Here is a 16,546-nt window from a genome sequence, read left to right as displayed (position 1 = left end):
TGCAAAATTTTCTCTTCACTCACCTCTCCTCCACCTCATGAGAAGGTAAGCAATATGATATCGATTTTTTTAATATGAAGTCATGTAAAACATGAAATATAAGGCATATTACAAAATAAAATACATACCCAAAATAAGATAAAGAAAATTTAAAAAGTATGCTTAAGTTTGTGCTCAGAGTTCACCACTCATCTTTCCAGAGGTATTTAGGTATTCTAGAGGTATTGAAAGCTTTGTTTTCCTCTTCTGAAAAATGCCTTTTCATGTTCTTGATGATGCATCAATTGGGAAATGGCTCTTAATTTATAAATTTTACTCAATTTCCTATGTATGTGAGAATGCATGCACACACACACACACACACTTTTTTTAAAAGAGAAACTCACTTTAAATTTTTTTTTCATTTTTTCTTCAAATTTTGGCTACATTTGTCTTGTTTGTGCAAAAACTTAAATTTCATGTAATTGCAATTATCCATTTTACTTCCTGTGATCCTTTCTATCTTTTATTTGATCAGAAACTCCTTCCCTTTTCCATAGATCTGACAGGTCCCATGCTCTCCTAATTTAATAATATCACTCTTCATATCTAAATCATTTATCCATTTTGACCTTATATTGATATATATGGTATGAGGTGTTGGTCTATGTCTGGTTTCTGCCAAAATGCTTTCTTGTTTTCCAAGAAATTTTTGTCAGATAGTGAGTTTTTGCCCTCAAAATAAATTTGGATACATTCTACAAGATGTTAGGTCCCTCTAAATTGAATCTGGGGTCTTTTTTTCTATGGTACATGGCCTTTCCCTTCACCAGAATGCCCCAACCGTTCCTGGCTAGAACCAATTCCCAGTGTCTAGAACCTTCTGTCTTCTTTTGCTGACCTGGGCTGGGAAAAATGAGTTACTATGAAATTCTTTTTGAATTTTCTGATCGAAAATCAGTTTGGTGCATTTTTTAGATCTGTTTGTAATAGTTGTGAGATAGACTTCAGATGTGTACTTTTTCCAATTATTTCCCCTCTTGCCTCTGCAACCTGTTTCTTTATTTTGAACTTGTTAATCCCATAGGCACACTATGAGAAAAAGTTTATTTTCATATTTGAGTATTCTTTGAAGGGATGTGGAGCATACTCTTTATGTTGTTTTCATAAATTGGAGGCAGAAAGTAACAACTATCTTTTCCTAAATAAGGAATTTAGGTTATTAATAAGTAAGATGGTTAAAATGTCCAAAAAAAGTTAATATTAAACCCATCCAGATTATTCCAAGTGAAATAGGTACACAGGAATATTTTAATCCTGACTTTTTTGTGGCTTGAAATGATAAATTTTGATTGGAGGTTAATGTTTTGAATATAGGAGACACTTAATAAATGTTTTTGAATTGTACTGAGTTTAATTGATGTTAAATTGATGGATGTTAAATTGATTGAACAACTGTATGCATAGTATTGATTAATGGTTCTATATCAGATTACAGCTATGGTAAACTGGAATTGGATGCATTGTGGAGTACTATGAGGCTCCCTACTCAAGATTTTTCTTAGTGCTTTGGATGATGATATAGAAGAAATTAGTATTTATGCAATTAACACAAAGTTGAGAAGTGTAGGCATGTGAGTGATGAATGAATGAATGTTCTACATGAACTTGACAGACTTGATCTAAAACCAATAAGATGAAATTTAAGAGTGATAAATGTGAAGTCTTGTATTTAAGGTGATATGGTATTATTGAAAGAATGCTGGACCTGGAGTTATGAGAACTTTCATTGACCCATTAATTTCATTGCTCATGTAACAGTAGGAAAATTTTAAAAAAATTATTTATTATTTTTTCCAGTTGTATTAAAAAACAATTTTACATTTGTTTTTAAAACTTTTGAGTTCCAGATTCTCTCCCTTATCTCCACCTCCAGTCCCCAGTAATAGAATACTTGTGAAGTTACAGAAAATATTTCCATAAAAATCATGTTGTGAGAGAAAACATAGATCTTCCCTCTCCCCCCCCCAAAAAAAAAAAAAACTCAAGAAAAATAAATGAGAGACAAAAAGAAAGACACAATCAGTTCCTTCTCTGGGTGTGGATGGGATTTTTTTATCAAAACTTAGGTTTCTCAGAGGACTCATGGATGATTGTGCTGCTGAGAATAGCAAATTCATTCACAGCTGACTGATCATAGCTGATCATCCCAGAACATTGCTATTATTTTGTACATTTTGCAAGTTTTTGTGAGAGCATCCTGCTCATCATTTCTATGGGCACTTCTTAATCTGTGATGTGTTATACATAGGCACAAACTATTCTTCATTCAAATTCACCTGTGTGATGATTTTAGACCTGCAAACCCTAACCCTAATTTCATGCAAAATTGGCAGTGACTTAATTCTGTCTTCCCTTTGGACTCATAATCTTGTTTTTATCTGTATGAGCCCCCTGTGATATGATGTGTGTGTGTGTGTGTGTGTGTGTGTGTGCGTGTGCGTGCGCGTGCATGTACAATATGTATATACATACTTTTACTTTGTAACTGAGCATATTCTCAAATACTATGTTAATGTGCAAGAGTATAGTTTATAAATTAATAAATGGTACAATTCGTAATAATATGGTGGAATCAACTAGAACACAATGTAGTCTGATTTATATCTGTGTGTTATTTTATATCTGATTTATATTTTGCTTTTTCTGAAATAAAAGCATAACTTTTAAGATTATTACTATGGTTAGTTAAAACATTTTAAAATATCGGTGATTTTTATTTTTCCTTTTTTATTTTAGTATTTCATTTTCTTCATATTTTTTCATAAAGTTTCAATCTTTTTTTAAACCAGTTGTATTGCAGATCCTTACCTCCTACAAAACTTCTGACTTTTAATAGTCTCTAATATGTGACATCCAAATTTATTAAATAAAAATATAATCATAAGATTCTTTATATCTTAACATATATTTAATTCAGTTAATTGAAACAAAAAAAAATTCAATATCTTGAATTGAATTTAAACTTAATTCAGTTTAAGAACACATTTGTTATGAGTCACCCTAGAATTGATAATAATGCTATTTTTCTATTCCCAATTTTTTCAACATACCTGAATTTTAAGTCTTTTGTTATTCTATATATGTGAAGTAAAATATTTTGTCACAATTTTTATAAATTATTTTAATTATCATGAAACAGCATTATATTTCTATAATAGACCATTCATGTTTAATAATTTTGATTTAGTAAAATTTTCACTAATAATGTAACTAGTAGATAAATATCCCTGAGAATAGGGACTGTTACTTCTACAATCTTTGTATTCCTTGTGTTTGATATACAGTAGGTGTTTAATATTGAATTTACTGAATAAAATCAGAAATTACTGTTTTATTCATATGTGTAACTGGCAAAGTAGCAAATATTTGGAAAATATCTTAGTAGTTATAGAAAATAGAATAATTTTCAGTATGCATGAAAAATATGTTTAAGAAGAGAAAATAAATTAGTCATAGTTATTTCATTGTGTGCCAAATTTTGGGCAATTTTAGCCCCAGTACTTGAGTGATTACATAGTTTGTCTCTTTAAGAAGTACCTAAATTTTCTCTTTTGAGAAGGATGATGCTGTTTATTAAAAGTTCGACAAAATGTCATAACCAAGAAGATAAAGTCTATTTTTTTGGGGGCCAGGCTTTTCTTAGGCATCTAGTTTATAGTTCTTTCACCCAGATTTTTTTGTGTTTTCAGTTGTGTCGATTTTAAGGCACCATCTCTAGCCAGCTACAGCTCTGTCGAGGCTGGAGAATCAGCATTCTTCCTTTCTTCTTTCTAGGTGAGTGAGGCATATGACTGATGGGAGCATGTAGGTCCCAACAAAACCATTTCAGCCTCATGTCTTAAGAGTTTCTAGCATCTGTCTGTGTAGATTCAAGATTGGTATTTAATCATATTTATCTTCCTTGTTCACACTGGGGAGTAGTGCATGGAGCAAATGTCTCCCCAGAGTGGTAATTATATGTTGAATGTGTTCAGTAAGTATGTCTTTTGTTTTCAAGGGAGATCTTTGGAAGTAAAATTAATGGGAAACCCATGAAATCCATAGTTCTACTGATTTTCTAGTGATTATCTGACTTAATATCTAGATATAGGGTAAGGAGGGCAAAAGATGGCACCTGTAGTTTTAAGGGCATCCATTTTTCCTGTCCCTTTTAGCAGACTTACATGGTACTTCTAAGATGGAGCATTTAAAAAGTAAGATATGGGAGTTATAAAAATGTTTCCTCTACAAAGTAGAAATTCTCACAGCCTTCTGTGGGAAGTATTGATAAAATAAAACAAAAGATTTTAAAGAGCTTAACCACCTTGGTGTGCTGGGGGCGGGGGGTGTATTTCACCTAAAATGTATAAATATTTGATAATGACTGATTAGAATATGAACAGGTGTAGTTTATTTAGACGTTGCGTGACTGTAACATTATCTTTGTAGGGGGTAAGCATATGGGATGACATGGAGCTATCTTTCTTCAATGTGACCCCATGTGAAACCTAAGGTGATTTTTTTTTTGCCTAGTAGAAAATCATGACTCTTAAGAATTTATTGTTTTCTGCCTGAATTTTTATCATAGTGATTAATTTTCCAAGGTGATTTAATACTTCAAATTCAGAATTTAAGAGATATGATATAAATTGTTTATTTACAAAAAAAAAGAACAAACAATAGACTAAAACAAGTTTTTTTGTGTTATTCAGCTAGAATTGGAAGTAAAGAATTAAAATGTTAAAACCAAAGCAAATATGCAAACTGCAAAGGGATCTTAACATAGGAGTACTCTAGTTATTTATTAGAATGCTTTTTCATCCGATGCAGAGATTTTACAGAAATGGAGGCCTATAGAGTGTCTTGGCCAGTTGAAAAAAACAAGCATTTGTTATTATTGTTATTATTATGTTCCAGGCACTTTGCTATATGCTAGAGACACAAAGGCAAAAACACGGTCCCTTTGCTAAAGGAACCCATGTTCGAATTGGAAAGATAACATGAATATAATTATGCAATAATATACATAATGTATATATAAAATGGAAGGTGATACTCTCAGAAGGAAGAAGCTAGTAATTAGTAGGACTTAAAAAGGTCTCCTGTTTTTCTGAATTTGGGAAGAAGGAAGTCAAGAGGTGGGGATGAGGAAAGGAGCCTGCACTGACCCAGAAGATGGCCTGCCATATCTGAAGGACAGCAAGAGGTTGTGTTGTCAGCCTGCCCTGTAGAGTAGAGATGTGTAAGTTACAAGAAGACTGGAAAAGTTGGAAGGACTGGGCTGTGAAGGGCTTGGGCCTACGAGGAGTGGACTGTTATGGCCAGACTTGAGCTAGCTGAGTGGAGGATGAATTGGAGTGGGGAGAGACTAAATACCAAGGTCTTCTCCAGGGTGGAGGTGATATGGGTCTTGCAGCAGGATTGGCAGTTTTGTAAATGAAGAGAAAGGGATATTAATGAAAGATGTTTTGAAGACACACTTTTATAGATTTGGGAGTGAAAGGGAGAAGTTTAAGATGATTCAGAGACTGTGAATTTGAATTGTTTGGGAGGATAGTGGGAACCCTCAACAGTAATAGATAAGTTGGAAAGGGGGGAGGTTTTGTTGGGGTGGGGAGAGAGGAATGAATTCTTTTTTAGACATGTTGAATTGAAATGTACACAGGACATCCATTTTGAGCGGGTCTAAGAAGCAGTTGGTCACAATCAGGAGAGATGTGAGAGCAGATAAATTGGAACTGAGAACAATGGCTTAGAGGTAATAACTAAAACTGAAACCAAGTGTGATAGTATAGAATGAGAAAAGGAGAGGTCTGAAGACAGCTTTGCTGAACACCTACAGTTGGTGAGTGTGGCAGGAATGAAGATTGAACCAAGGAGACTGAGAAGGAAGGAGCTGGGAGAGAGCAGAGGACTGAAAATGCAGGAGGAGATTGTGATCAACATGCAAAGGCTGCAGAGAGGCCAGGATGGATGAAGTTTGAGATTTGGCAGTTAAAGTCTTTAGTTCTGGCAGTTAAGAGCTCATTGGTAACTTTAGAGAAAGCTATTTCAGTGAAGTAAAGATGTCAGAAATAAGATCATAGAACAGGACTTCTCAACCTTTTTATATGTACTGGACCTGTGGGGCAGTCTGATGAAACTCCTGGACCTTGGAGAATTGTGTTTTAAAAGTTTATCAAATAAAATACTTATAATTAAAAAGAAAAGCAATTGTTAGAAATAGTTATTAAAATTAATAAAACAATTTCACAGATGCCATATTAAATCCCCTGTTGTAGTGAGTAGAGGGAAGTGAAGGTGAAGTGGCAGAAACTAGGGATTGACCAACATCTAACACGCTATACTAAGATAAGGTCAAGTCTATCTCTCAGATGTGTGAAAGGAGGAATTTATGGCTTTTGGAGATAGAAGGGACCTCAGAGATTACAGATCGCCATGACAGATAATAGAAATGATTAAAAAAAATTTGAAATATTGTGAGACTTTCCAAAATGAAATATGATGTAAACGCATGCTGCTGGGAAAATTTGGTTGATAGACTCAAGAGTTTACATAAACCTTTAATTTGTAAAATCAATACCTTCAAAGTGCAATAAATGGAGTTATGTCTGCCTGTACCAAAATGTATTTTGGACAGACAAGGTTCTTTCCTATTTAAAAATATTGACATGTCATTGTTGGTGGAGTTGTGAAATGATCTAACCAGTCTGGAGAGCAATGTGGAACTATGCCCAAAGGACTGTCGAACTGCATATACCCTCTGACCCAGCAGTGCCACTACTGGGTCTATATCCCATGGAAATCATAAAGGAGGGAAAAGGACTCAGAGGTGCAAAAATATTTGTAGTAGCTCTTTTTGTGGGAACAAAGAATTGGAAAATGTATAGATACCCAGCAGTTGGGAATTGCTGAATAAGTTGTGGTACATAAAGGCATTGGAATATTATTGATCCATTAAAAAATGATGAACAAGCTGACTGTAGAAAGGCCTGGAAAGATTTACATAAACTGATGCCAAGTGAAACAAGGAGAACCAGGAATACATTGTACACAATAACAACATGAATGTGTGATGATCAACTAGGAAAGACTTGGTTCTTCTCAGTGGTTCAGTGATCCAAAGCAATCCCAGTAGACTTTGGACAGAAAATGCCATCTGCATCCAGAAAAGGAACTAAGGAGAACACATGCTATGTTCACTTCTTTTTTCTGTCTTTTCCCTTTTGTTCTTACTTTTTTCCCCCCCAATATGATTTTTTATAAAGCATTGTACATAAAAATAAATAAGTTAGGGGAACAAAATATTGACATGTATCTGGATGCATAGTGAATATTATGCTTTATGACACTTTGGCCTTAGTAGAAAACAAGTAGACTTTATTCAAAGGAGCTTGAAAGAAATTAGTATAAAAGGCTAAGCAAACTATGTATTTATTTATTTTGTGATAAATAATTTTCTGTAGCCAGTTAACTCGGGTTTCTAAGAACATGGTGCTAATGAAATCAAGGTCATGGGCTTGATTCCAGTATCTAGTAGCCACTTTTCAGTTCTTCTATCACTAATCCTCAGTTAGTTCTATGGCTATCAGATTGTATCGAATAACTCAAACTATCTTTGTGTGTGGGGATATGGCAAGAGTATGAATTGGTTATTATAAACTCCTAGAAGAACAAAATCCTACTAATAGGACGATATTATGATAGATTTCTTTGGGTCAGAAACATTTTTATAATTTTTTGGGGGGAAGAGGAAGAGATCTGAACCTATGATTTTTGGAGCAGCAATGACCATTAGCCATGCTTTTAAATTGTCTTTTCCCTTTGCAACCTTAATCTGAGAACCAGCCACTGTGCCTCTGCACTTAACTTTGCTCTTGAATTTCTTGGGCCCTTTGTCTTATCCCTGTTCATTTCCTGCCAGACCTTACTTGTAACTACATTGTAAATTCATTTTATCCAACCTTAAATGGACCCTGAGTACAGTAAAACAAGCCTTTTGTTTCTGTCACTCAAATAGTTATTTGTTTATTAAGAACCTGCTAGGTTGCAGGCATTGTGGGCAGCTCTGGCCATACATAGAAAGGCAAAACAGGCCCTGTTTTCAGAGATATCACTGTAGCGGAGAAACAAAAAGCAAACAACTGAGTACAAGTGATAATTAACAGAGGGAAAGCACTAAGCTTAAGAGGGAGTAGGGAGTTGGAGAAGAGGAGGGAAATTATTTCAGCCACAGGAATAGTAAAAATGCTTGGTGTTTGGAAACCAGAGTGTGGTGTTTAAGGAACACAGGGAAGTCATTGTTACTAGATCACAAATTTCATGGAAGGTGTGAGAAGAGGAGGCTAGTTCATAAAGGAACTTAAAAGCCTAACAGATGATTTTCTATTTAATCCTGGAGATAATCAGTTTTCACTGGGGGTAGGTTGTGGGGTGTCGATATGGTCAGACCTGATTCCCTACCACACTACCCCAGGAGCTATTTCAGACCTTTCCCTTACTCCCCCCACCCCTATACATCTTCCTCTGCACCTCTCTCAACTGAAGACCTTGCTGCTACTTTTACAAAAAAAAAAAAAAAAAAAGGTCATTTGAGGTGAACTCTCAAAACCCATTCATATAATCTCCTAGTCTCTTTTACTCTTTGCCAGCCCCTAGAAGATTGTGCCCTTAATCATCTCCTTTCTCATCAACTAATTTCATCTGTCCTACTCTCAAAGGTACCCAGAAAGGTACTCATCCCTAAAAATACTTTCACTGTCATCTCCTTGAAAATATTTTCCTAGATCTCTTCTCCTTCTTAGTCAAATTACTTGAAAAATTGATGTATATTCCTGCCTCCCATTTCCCTTCTCAACTTTTTGTAATCGACCTTTGCACCATTTCACTCATTGAAATTGCACTTACAATGGTGCCAGATCTGACCATTTTTTCCCCCTTAATCCTCCTCCTCCTTGGTCTCTCTGCTCTGTTTCCTGGATGCTGACCTCTCTGGGTTTTCTGCTATATATCTAATCATTCCTCAGTCCCTGTAGCCCTCTTCTCCCTTGGGACTCTGTCAGTAACCTTATTAGTTTCCAAGGGTTTAGCTATAACCTCAGTGCAAAGGATGTCTATCCAGCCCCTTTCTCTGCCAGACTTAGGTTCCAGATCACTAGAGACAGCTTCAGTCCTTATGTCTCTTGCCACCCTCCCGACAGCCCCTCGCTCACTGTCCCTCTCACCTAGATTCTCACACTCGCCTCCACGTGGTCTTGTCCCCACTCTGCTGCCAGCCTAAGTGACTCCTAGTCACTCTGTGGACGTGGCCTCTTGGGCCTCCAAGGTGACCTCCTGATGGGACCTGGCTTGGCCAGTTTGGTCTCATTGGCCTGGCCTTCGGACCTCTGTAAGGGCCATCCCTCGGGCTGGGACACAGCCTTGCCATCCCCTCAGAGCCCCTCTTTTCATTTAAGATGTGGCTCAGCGCCATCTCCTGCAGGCAGCAGGTTCCTGGTTCTTTAAACTGCTGATGTCCTTTCTCCTGACTACTTTGTTAGTGTAATCATTCAGTAAATACGTGTGCCTTGCTCCATAGAATGTAAGCTCATTGCACTTTGGTTGGAAGAATATCAAGGACACATTTGATAAATATTTGTTGACTAATTGATTCCACTGTTGCAGATTATGTTCTTCTATTCTTGGGGCACTCTGAGGGTAAGTGATTTGCTCATGTATCCCTACCCACAGCTGTATTTATCAGAGGTAGGACTTTAAAGTGGATCTTTCAGACCAGCTCTCTCTTTACTCTCTCATGTCCAGCTCTCTCTTTCTACACATGCAAAATATTATCCTGGTAGTACTAGTTTCCAAAATGTCATGATTTACACCCATATTAGGAGTATGAGTTCTACAATTTTTTAACCAACATCCTGAGATATTTAGAGATTTAGATTTAATGTATACCTGCTTACAACATTCCAGTAGGACTTCATACATAGGACTGCCATACACACTTTGAGAACAGATCCCCAGTTGGATATATTCTCCTCTCAGTAGCTTGAAATTAATGTGTCTTGGAGTTTGCCACTCTGTTGATCTGTCATTATTCAAATTCAAAAGTCAAATATTTTCATCAAAGAGCATCTACTCTAAATTTTTTAAATTTAATAGCCTTTTATTTACAGGTTATATGCATGGGTAACTTTACAGCATTAACAATTGCCAAACCTCTTGTTCCAATTTTTCACCTCTTACCCCCCACCCTCTCCCCTAGATGGCAGGATGACCAGTAGATGTTAAATATATTAAAATATAAATTAGATACACAATAAGTATACATGACCAAACTGTTATTTTGCTGTACAAAAAGAATCAGACTCTGAAATATTGTACAATCAGCTTGTGAAGGAAATCAAAAATGCAGGTGGGCATAAATATAGGGATTGGGAGTTCAATGTAATGGTTTTTAGTCATCTCCCAGAGTTCTTTCAAAGAGCATCTACTCTTTCTGGTTCTCCAAGTTTTCCTTAAGTGTTGTGCTTAAAAAAAAATAATCTGCCTAGGACATACCTGGGCAGCTTTTAGGTTTAGTTTTCTTTAAGGTTATGTATCATTCAGTTCAGCCCATTCTTTCCCCAAATTCCCCATCCCAGACTGGAAGTAATCAAGATCATCTCCAGTATGTCATGAATCACTTGGTCATGCTTTCCCCTTCCAAGATTGTTATCCGCTCGGATGGCTGAATATGGTCCGTGGTTCTGCAAAGCCTCTAGATTCTGAAGGTTAGCCCCTTATTTAATCAGTACAAAACCTCTATCCAGTGTCAAATCCAGCTCCACATTTAAACATCTTTTAGAGGTAGGGTATTGAGGGTACAAAAGCAAAATGGAAAACATGTTTACTCCATTATACAACACATTATACAACCAACATTACACCCATGTAATCGTTAGACTATTATTTAAGAATGTTCAACAAGAGGTTGCTATAGTTTACTACTAATTTCACTTCCTTCTGGTATTCTATATGAGATGAGTACTTTGTGCCAACTTTTACCTTGATAGTGGGACAAAAGATAAGTTTTCAGGTTTTTGAAGGATTGTTTGGAAAAGACGTTTCTGCTTGCTCCTAGAGAACTAAGACCTGGGAGTAGAAATTGCAGGGGAATGAGCAGATTTTGGTTTATAGAGGGCAGAAGTTTGGAAAATCTTAGCTGTCTGAAGTAGAGTTACTAGTAACTCTAGTGATGAGTTATCCTAACTCATAGTATTTTAAAACTTCTTCTTTACAAGTATATTAAGTAGGTAAGGCAAATATTATTGTATGAATAATGAAATACAGGTTCTGAGAGGTCTAGCTTGTGCAGAGGAATAGTTAAGTAACCAAGGTAAGATTCATTAGGCCACATTGTCTCTTAGATAGAGAAGTGCCTATTCCCCTTCAGTGAAGATCTTCCAAGTAGAAGTTGGATGACAGTTGTCAGGGATGAGTGAAGATTTTCCTGTTCAGGTAGAGGTGCCTTCTCATTCTGAATTGCACATATGTATGTGCATACATGCCCATGTGATCTGATGGTAGGAAAACAGCATAGGCTAAATGTCTTGACTTAAGCGGGAGCTGAGTGCAACAAGCTTTTAGGCCATGTAGCATTACTGAAAAACAGTATTCTTGTTGAAGCAACATTATAATTGCATTTAGCACAATGTATCTTGGCATAGTTAATACAATATATATTTAATATTTGACATTATTTATGTTTAAAGATCCTGAACAAAACTCTAACAATACTTGATAGTGTGTTGGAGTTTACAAAGAATTTTAGATTCTCCTTTGAGCCTTGCAATAACTTGTTAAGTGGGTATTAAAATTCCTATTTTACAGATGAGGTACAAAATTAAGTGGTGTGCCAGTTAATGCAATTTACTTGTCAAACATTTTATTAACCAGCTATTTGTAGTACATTCTTTAAGCATCAGAATAGTATTTGAACCCAGGTTTTCCCACTTCTAGATTCCAGAAGTCTGTTCACTATATATAGGCCACATTGCAACTGAAGCATATGTTTTACTCTTACTGTGGAACTTCTCATAATTACTGGAGGGGGTGCGGGAGATGCCTCATTTTGGTGTTGGGAGTGGGCTTAAGGTTTCAGGCATAAAGAATAGTTTTCTTGCCTCCTTTTTTACATACTTCCTGTGATTTATGAGAGCAACTCAATTGGTTGTGACATTGTTGTGAACATTAACCCTTCTCTTTGCAGGTAATATGTATTGGATCAACTTTGGAATTATAGATCAGTTTTTTTATAATTTGATTTTGGAGGATAACCGAGGAAGTATTGATGGAAATTATATTGTAAAGTAGTCAAGTTTTCTGGCCATTTGTAAGAGCTAAATTATAACACTGTTGCATACTTATAAGCCAAACAATCCTGAGTGAAACAGACAGCCAAAACACTATTGAAACGGAAAGAAACATGGAAAACTAGTCCTCCATCATTTTACGGATTTGGGCCATTATTTCCATATTAGTAAAAACGATAATAAGCGAAATTTTAGAGATGTCCTCTGGATTAAGAAGTACCAGTAATTTGAGTATTATAGGAAAGAGTAAATTTTGTTTTAAAATAAGAATTAACATTAGAATTCTAACAGCAATTTTGCAGATTTGTGGTTTTCCCAAGTCTGCATTGTAATAGTAGTAAATGTATTTAGTGCATTGTGCATGAATAAATAAATCCAATATGCATTTTGCATAGAAATTAATTATTTGAATGTAGATGCCTTAAGTTTTTAAAATACCATTAGCCTGTGTCAAATAAGAATTGTGTGTGCGCATACCCCCTCTACCCTTGATATTCCTACTGTAAAAATTTCTTAAAATAATAAAGCTCTAATTTGATATGCTTGAAATCTTATGGCAGCTGTCAATCTTATAATTTCAATTTACAACTTTCTAACTTAGGAGATGAATATGATGTATGTGCCATTTGCCTGGATGAATATGAAGATGGAGACAAACTCAGAATCCTTCCTTGTTCTCATGGTACGAGCAATTTCAAATTGATTTTTATGTCATTGTATTCAAAATATTTTAAGCATCTTAGATTTGTTTAGTTACAGTGCATATTTGAGATGTATTTGAGAAAAGCTTTACAAAAATAGGATGTCTCTTTTTTGTCCCTCCGTGAAAATAATCTTATAAAACCTACATAAATAGGTGAATAACTGAAAAGACATTTTAAAAGTGTTTGCCATGTGTCAGGCATTTTGCTATCAGCACTGGGGATACAAATAACAGTTATGAGAGTTCATGCCTTCAAGAAGATTACTTTCTAATAGGGGAATTGTAGAATATACTGGACTGAGCACCTGTTTTCAAAAGAAAATATAAACTGCAATTTCCCAGTATTCCAGTTAGTAATATAGGACATTCTAATGAAAAAAATTGTATACTCCAAGCACATTTTGCCAACTGAATAATGTGTATTTTCTCTCAACAGCGTATCACTGCAAGTGTGTGGATCCTTGGCTAACTAAGACTAAAAAAACCTGTCCAGTATGTAAACAAAAAGTTGTTCCTTCACAAGGAGATTCAGACTCTGACACGGATAGTAGTCAAGAAGAGAATGAAGTCTCAGAACATACTCCTTTACTTAGACCTTTAGCGTCGGTTAGTGCCCAGTCATTTGGGGCATTAGCAGAATCTCATTCCCATCAGAATATGACAGAATCTTCAGACTACGAGGAGGAGGATGACAATGAAGATATTGATAGTAGTGATGCTGAAAATGAAGTGAATCAAGAGAGTGTAGTTGTTCAATTGCAACCCAATGGTGAAAGGGATTATAATATAGCAAATACGGTTTGAACTTTCAAGTCTTTTCATCTTCATACCTTGTATGAAAAAAAAATGGTTTATCAGCTTATCCCTTTATGTGTATTTAAGTATATACTTTCATTGTCCACCTCCCTTCATTGACTTCTGTAGAGAGGAATCTTGGTGTGTTCTATGGTTTAATTTGATTGCATAATTTTTTTTTTTTTTCCTTAATCAGGTTTTCATCCACAAAAAGCACACTGCTTATTACTAACGCATAACATTATCAAGGTGCTGGACCTCAAGCATCATTCTCTTTTTGGAAAGGAGTATAGCCAAAAAGTTTGGAAAAGAAAAACCACTACAAGTATGGCTTGCAGTGAAGACTTGATTACAGTGTACAAATATATTTATTCCCGTGATGATTTCTGCTGCCATACTATGCACGGCCTAAGCCCAGCTTCCCAGAATTTTTGGTATAACTTGTGGGAACCCCCAAAACTGTCTTCATTATGGCCTTTCAGTATTTTTCTCATGAATACTACAAAATGAAATAGAAATACTTAGTAACAGAATTTTCTTTTCCTATTCACGGATAGTATTTAAGCCAGAAGACAGCAGTTTGTAGTAGAGTGCAGAAAAATTTGATATTAAAACAGTTCTTATATTAATAGTGTTGAATATTAGTTTGATGCAGATGCTAGCTAAACTAATATTGCCCCACATTAATTTTCAGAACTGAAGCATTGTGTTTGTGTGACCAAAGCAAAAAAATAGGCAATACCACATAGAAATTCTAACTAAAATTTTAGCATATGTTCTATTGATTTTCTGATCACACACTCGCCTCGCGCACACACCCCACCCCCTTCTTAATATAGAGTACCTTATGCTAATCTCCTAAACTATGTACAGAAAATTTTTTTTGAAGTATTTGATTTGAAAATGAGTGCTTATAAATATTTAACAAAACTCATGATGTACTTTAACAATGTATTATGAAAAGCTAAATTATAAATATATATGCCATTGTAACTATGTAGAAAGATGTTAGACTCATGTATAATGAAAATAGAGAATTTTTTATGGCCTTGTATGAGGGAAGTTTGAAAGTTAATAAACACGTTTTCCACTTTAAGTTCTAGCTGATATGCTGTACCAAAGTATTATAAACAATTTTCATTTTTGTTAACATTTTTTAGATCTATGGACAGTGCTCCAAAAACATAAAAAATGCCACATATATACACACACAGGTATTTATAAAGGCATGATCCTGATACTATACTATACTATATACTGGATATCTGAATTGTCTATATATGCTAAGAAAGCTAAAATTTAATTTTAGCTGATGTACTGTTTAAAGTACAGCTGTTACATCTAACTATGAAAATGATATATTCTTGAAAAATTACAGATTGTAATTTTCTTAAATGAAGCAATTCTTAACTTCATAAAAATGCTTTCTGCCAGATTGGGGAAAAACTTTTTACAAGAATTACAAGAATCTTATACAAGTTTCAAGGAAACACCTTCTATTTCGTGGTTATTATGTCTCAACACTATTGAATTATGGTTTTTACTTTTCTATAAATCTACTTGTAAAGAAATGACAGTGCAGTAATAACCATGGGAAGTTCCAATTTGTCCCACATGAAGAAGGGGATTGTTGGGGGTGTTCCTTTAAGTTCAGAGAGACCTCAAGTTGGAATCTCTTTTCCCTTTTTTGTCTTGACAAATGTTATTTTTAAAAACAAAACACTAGAATATAGGGTTTACTTCATGTGCATTTTCAAGTAACTGCCCCAGTTAAGAGAGCAAGAGAAATTCTTTGGAATTTTTAAGTCCCCAATAGTAAAGTCCAATTTTTCCACATGTGCAGATTTCTGCAAAGAAGCATTATTTAAACCAAGTGACACATCTGTAGAAAAATATGTATTAACCTGTCAATAATATAGCTTCTGCCATGTGTCAGACACTGTGCTAAGCACTTTATAAATTATCATCCCATTTAATCTTCACAACAGCACTGAGGTAGGGGCTGTTATCACCATTTTATAGTAAACTGAGGCAGACAGGTAAAGTATTTTGTCCACAGCTCTTAAGTATTTTAAGGCTGGAATTGAACTGTGTGTGTACTGGGGCATCTTCTGGCTGGTTTCCAACCTTAACGGTGACACCAGGATGGCCAGCCTTAATTAAATCATATTTCTCTGGGACTGTTTTCTCATCTGTAAAAAAAATGGGGGAGGGAGGAAATGGAATAGGTTATAAATTATTTCTAGCTTTAACAAATAATTTTGTTTCTGTGAAATTGTTGATCTATGCCCTTGACAGAGCTCAGTTGCGAATAGTAATAACATATTCAAGATTTAAAATCTCAATAGAAAAGTGGAATAATTCACCTTAGATCTGAGAGATTCAAATAAAACGTCAGCATTTAAAGCATAATTAAAACACCCTGATCCACACTCAAGTTCAGTGATTCACATTGTATCAGTTCATTTAAACATGCTATTTGCTGGATTATTCAAAGAAAACTCTTATAAAAAGTTATAATGTATAAAAGTTATAATGTATAATATGTAGTATTATGTAATGTGGGTGTAATAGATTATCACTAGTAAGAGAACAACAATGTCAAAAATAATATGTAATAGTGTGGAAAGGAATTTTATATCCCTTCAAAAAAAAATAGCAGTCTTAAGTATTACAGTATTAT

General features: G+C 35.0%; 1 protein-coding gene across 1 annotated transcript in view; it reads left to right on the top strand.

Annotated features, from left to right (window-relative positions):
• Nucleotides 1-14,959, top strand: part of RNF13 (ring finger protein 13) — an 87,305-nt gene extending 72,346 nt beyond the window's left edge. The window contains exons 9-10 of the mRNA XM_031957781.1: nt 12,967-13,047; nt 13,505-14,959. Of these exons, the coding sequence (XP_031813641.1) occupies nt 12,967-13,047; nt 13,505-13,872 (449 nt within the window). The 3' untranslated portion in view covers nt 13,873-14,959. The remainder of the gene's footprint in view (nt 1-12,966; nt 13,048-13,504) is intronic.
• The last annotated feature ends 1,587 nt before the right edge of the window (nt 14,960-16,546 follow it).

The sequence above is a fragment of the Sarcophilus harrisii genome, chromosome 3 (genome assembly GCF_902635505.1).
Source record: "Sarcophilus harrisii chromosome 3, mSarHar1.11, whole genome shotgun sequence".
Taxonomy (NCBI): Eukaryota; Metazoa; Chordata; class Mammalia; order Dasyuromorphia; family Dasyuridae; genus Sarcophilus; species Sarcophilus harrisii.
Note: the sequence above shows the minus strand (reverse complement) of the source record. Positions and strands in the feature narration are given on the sequence as shown.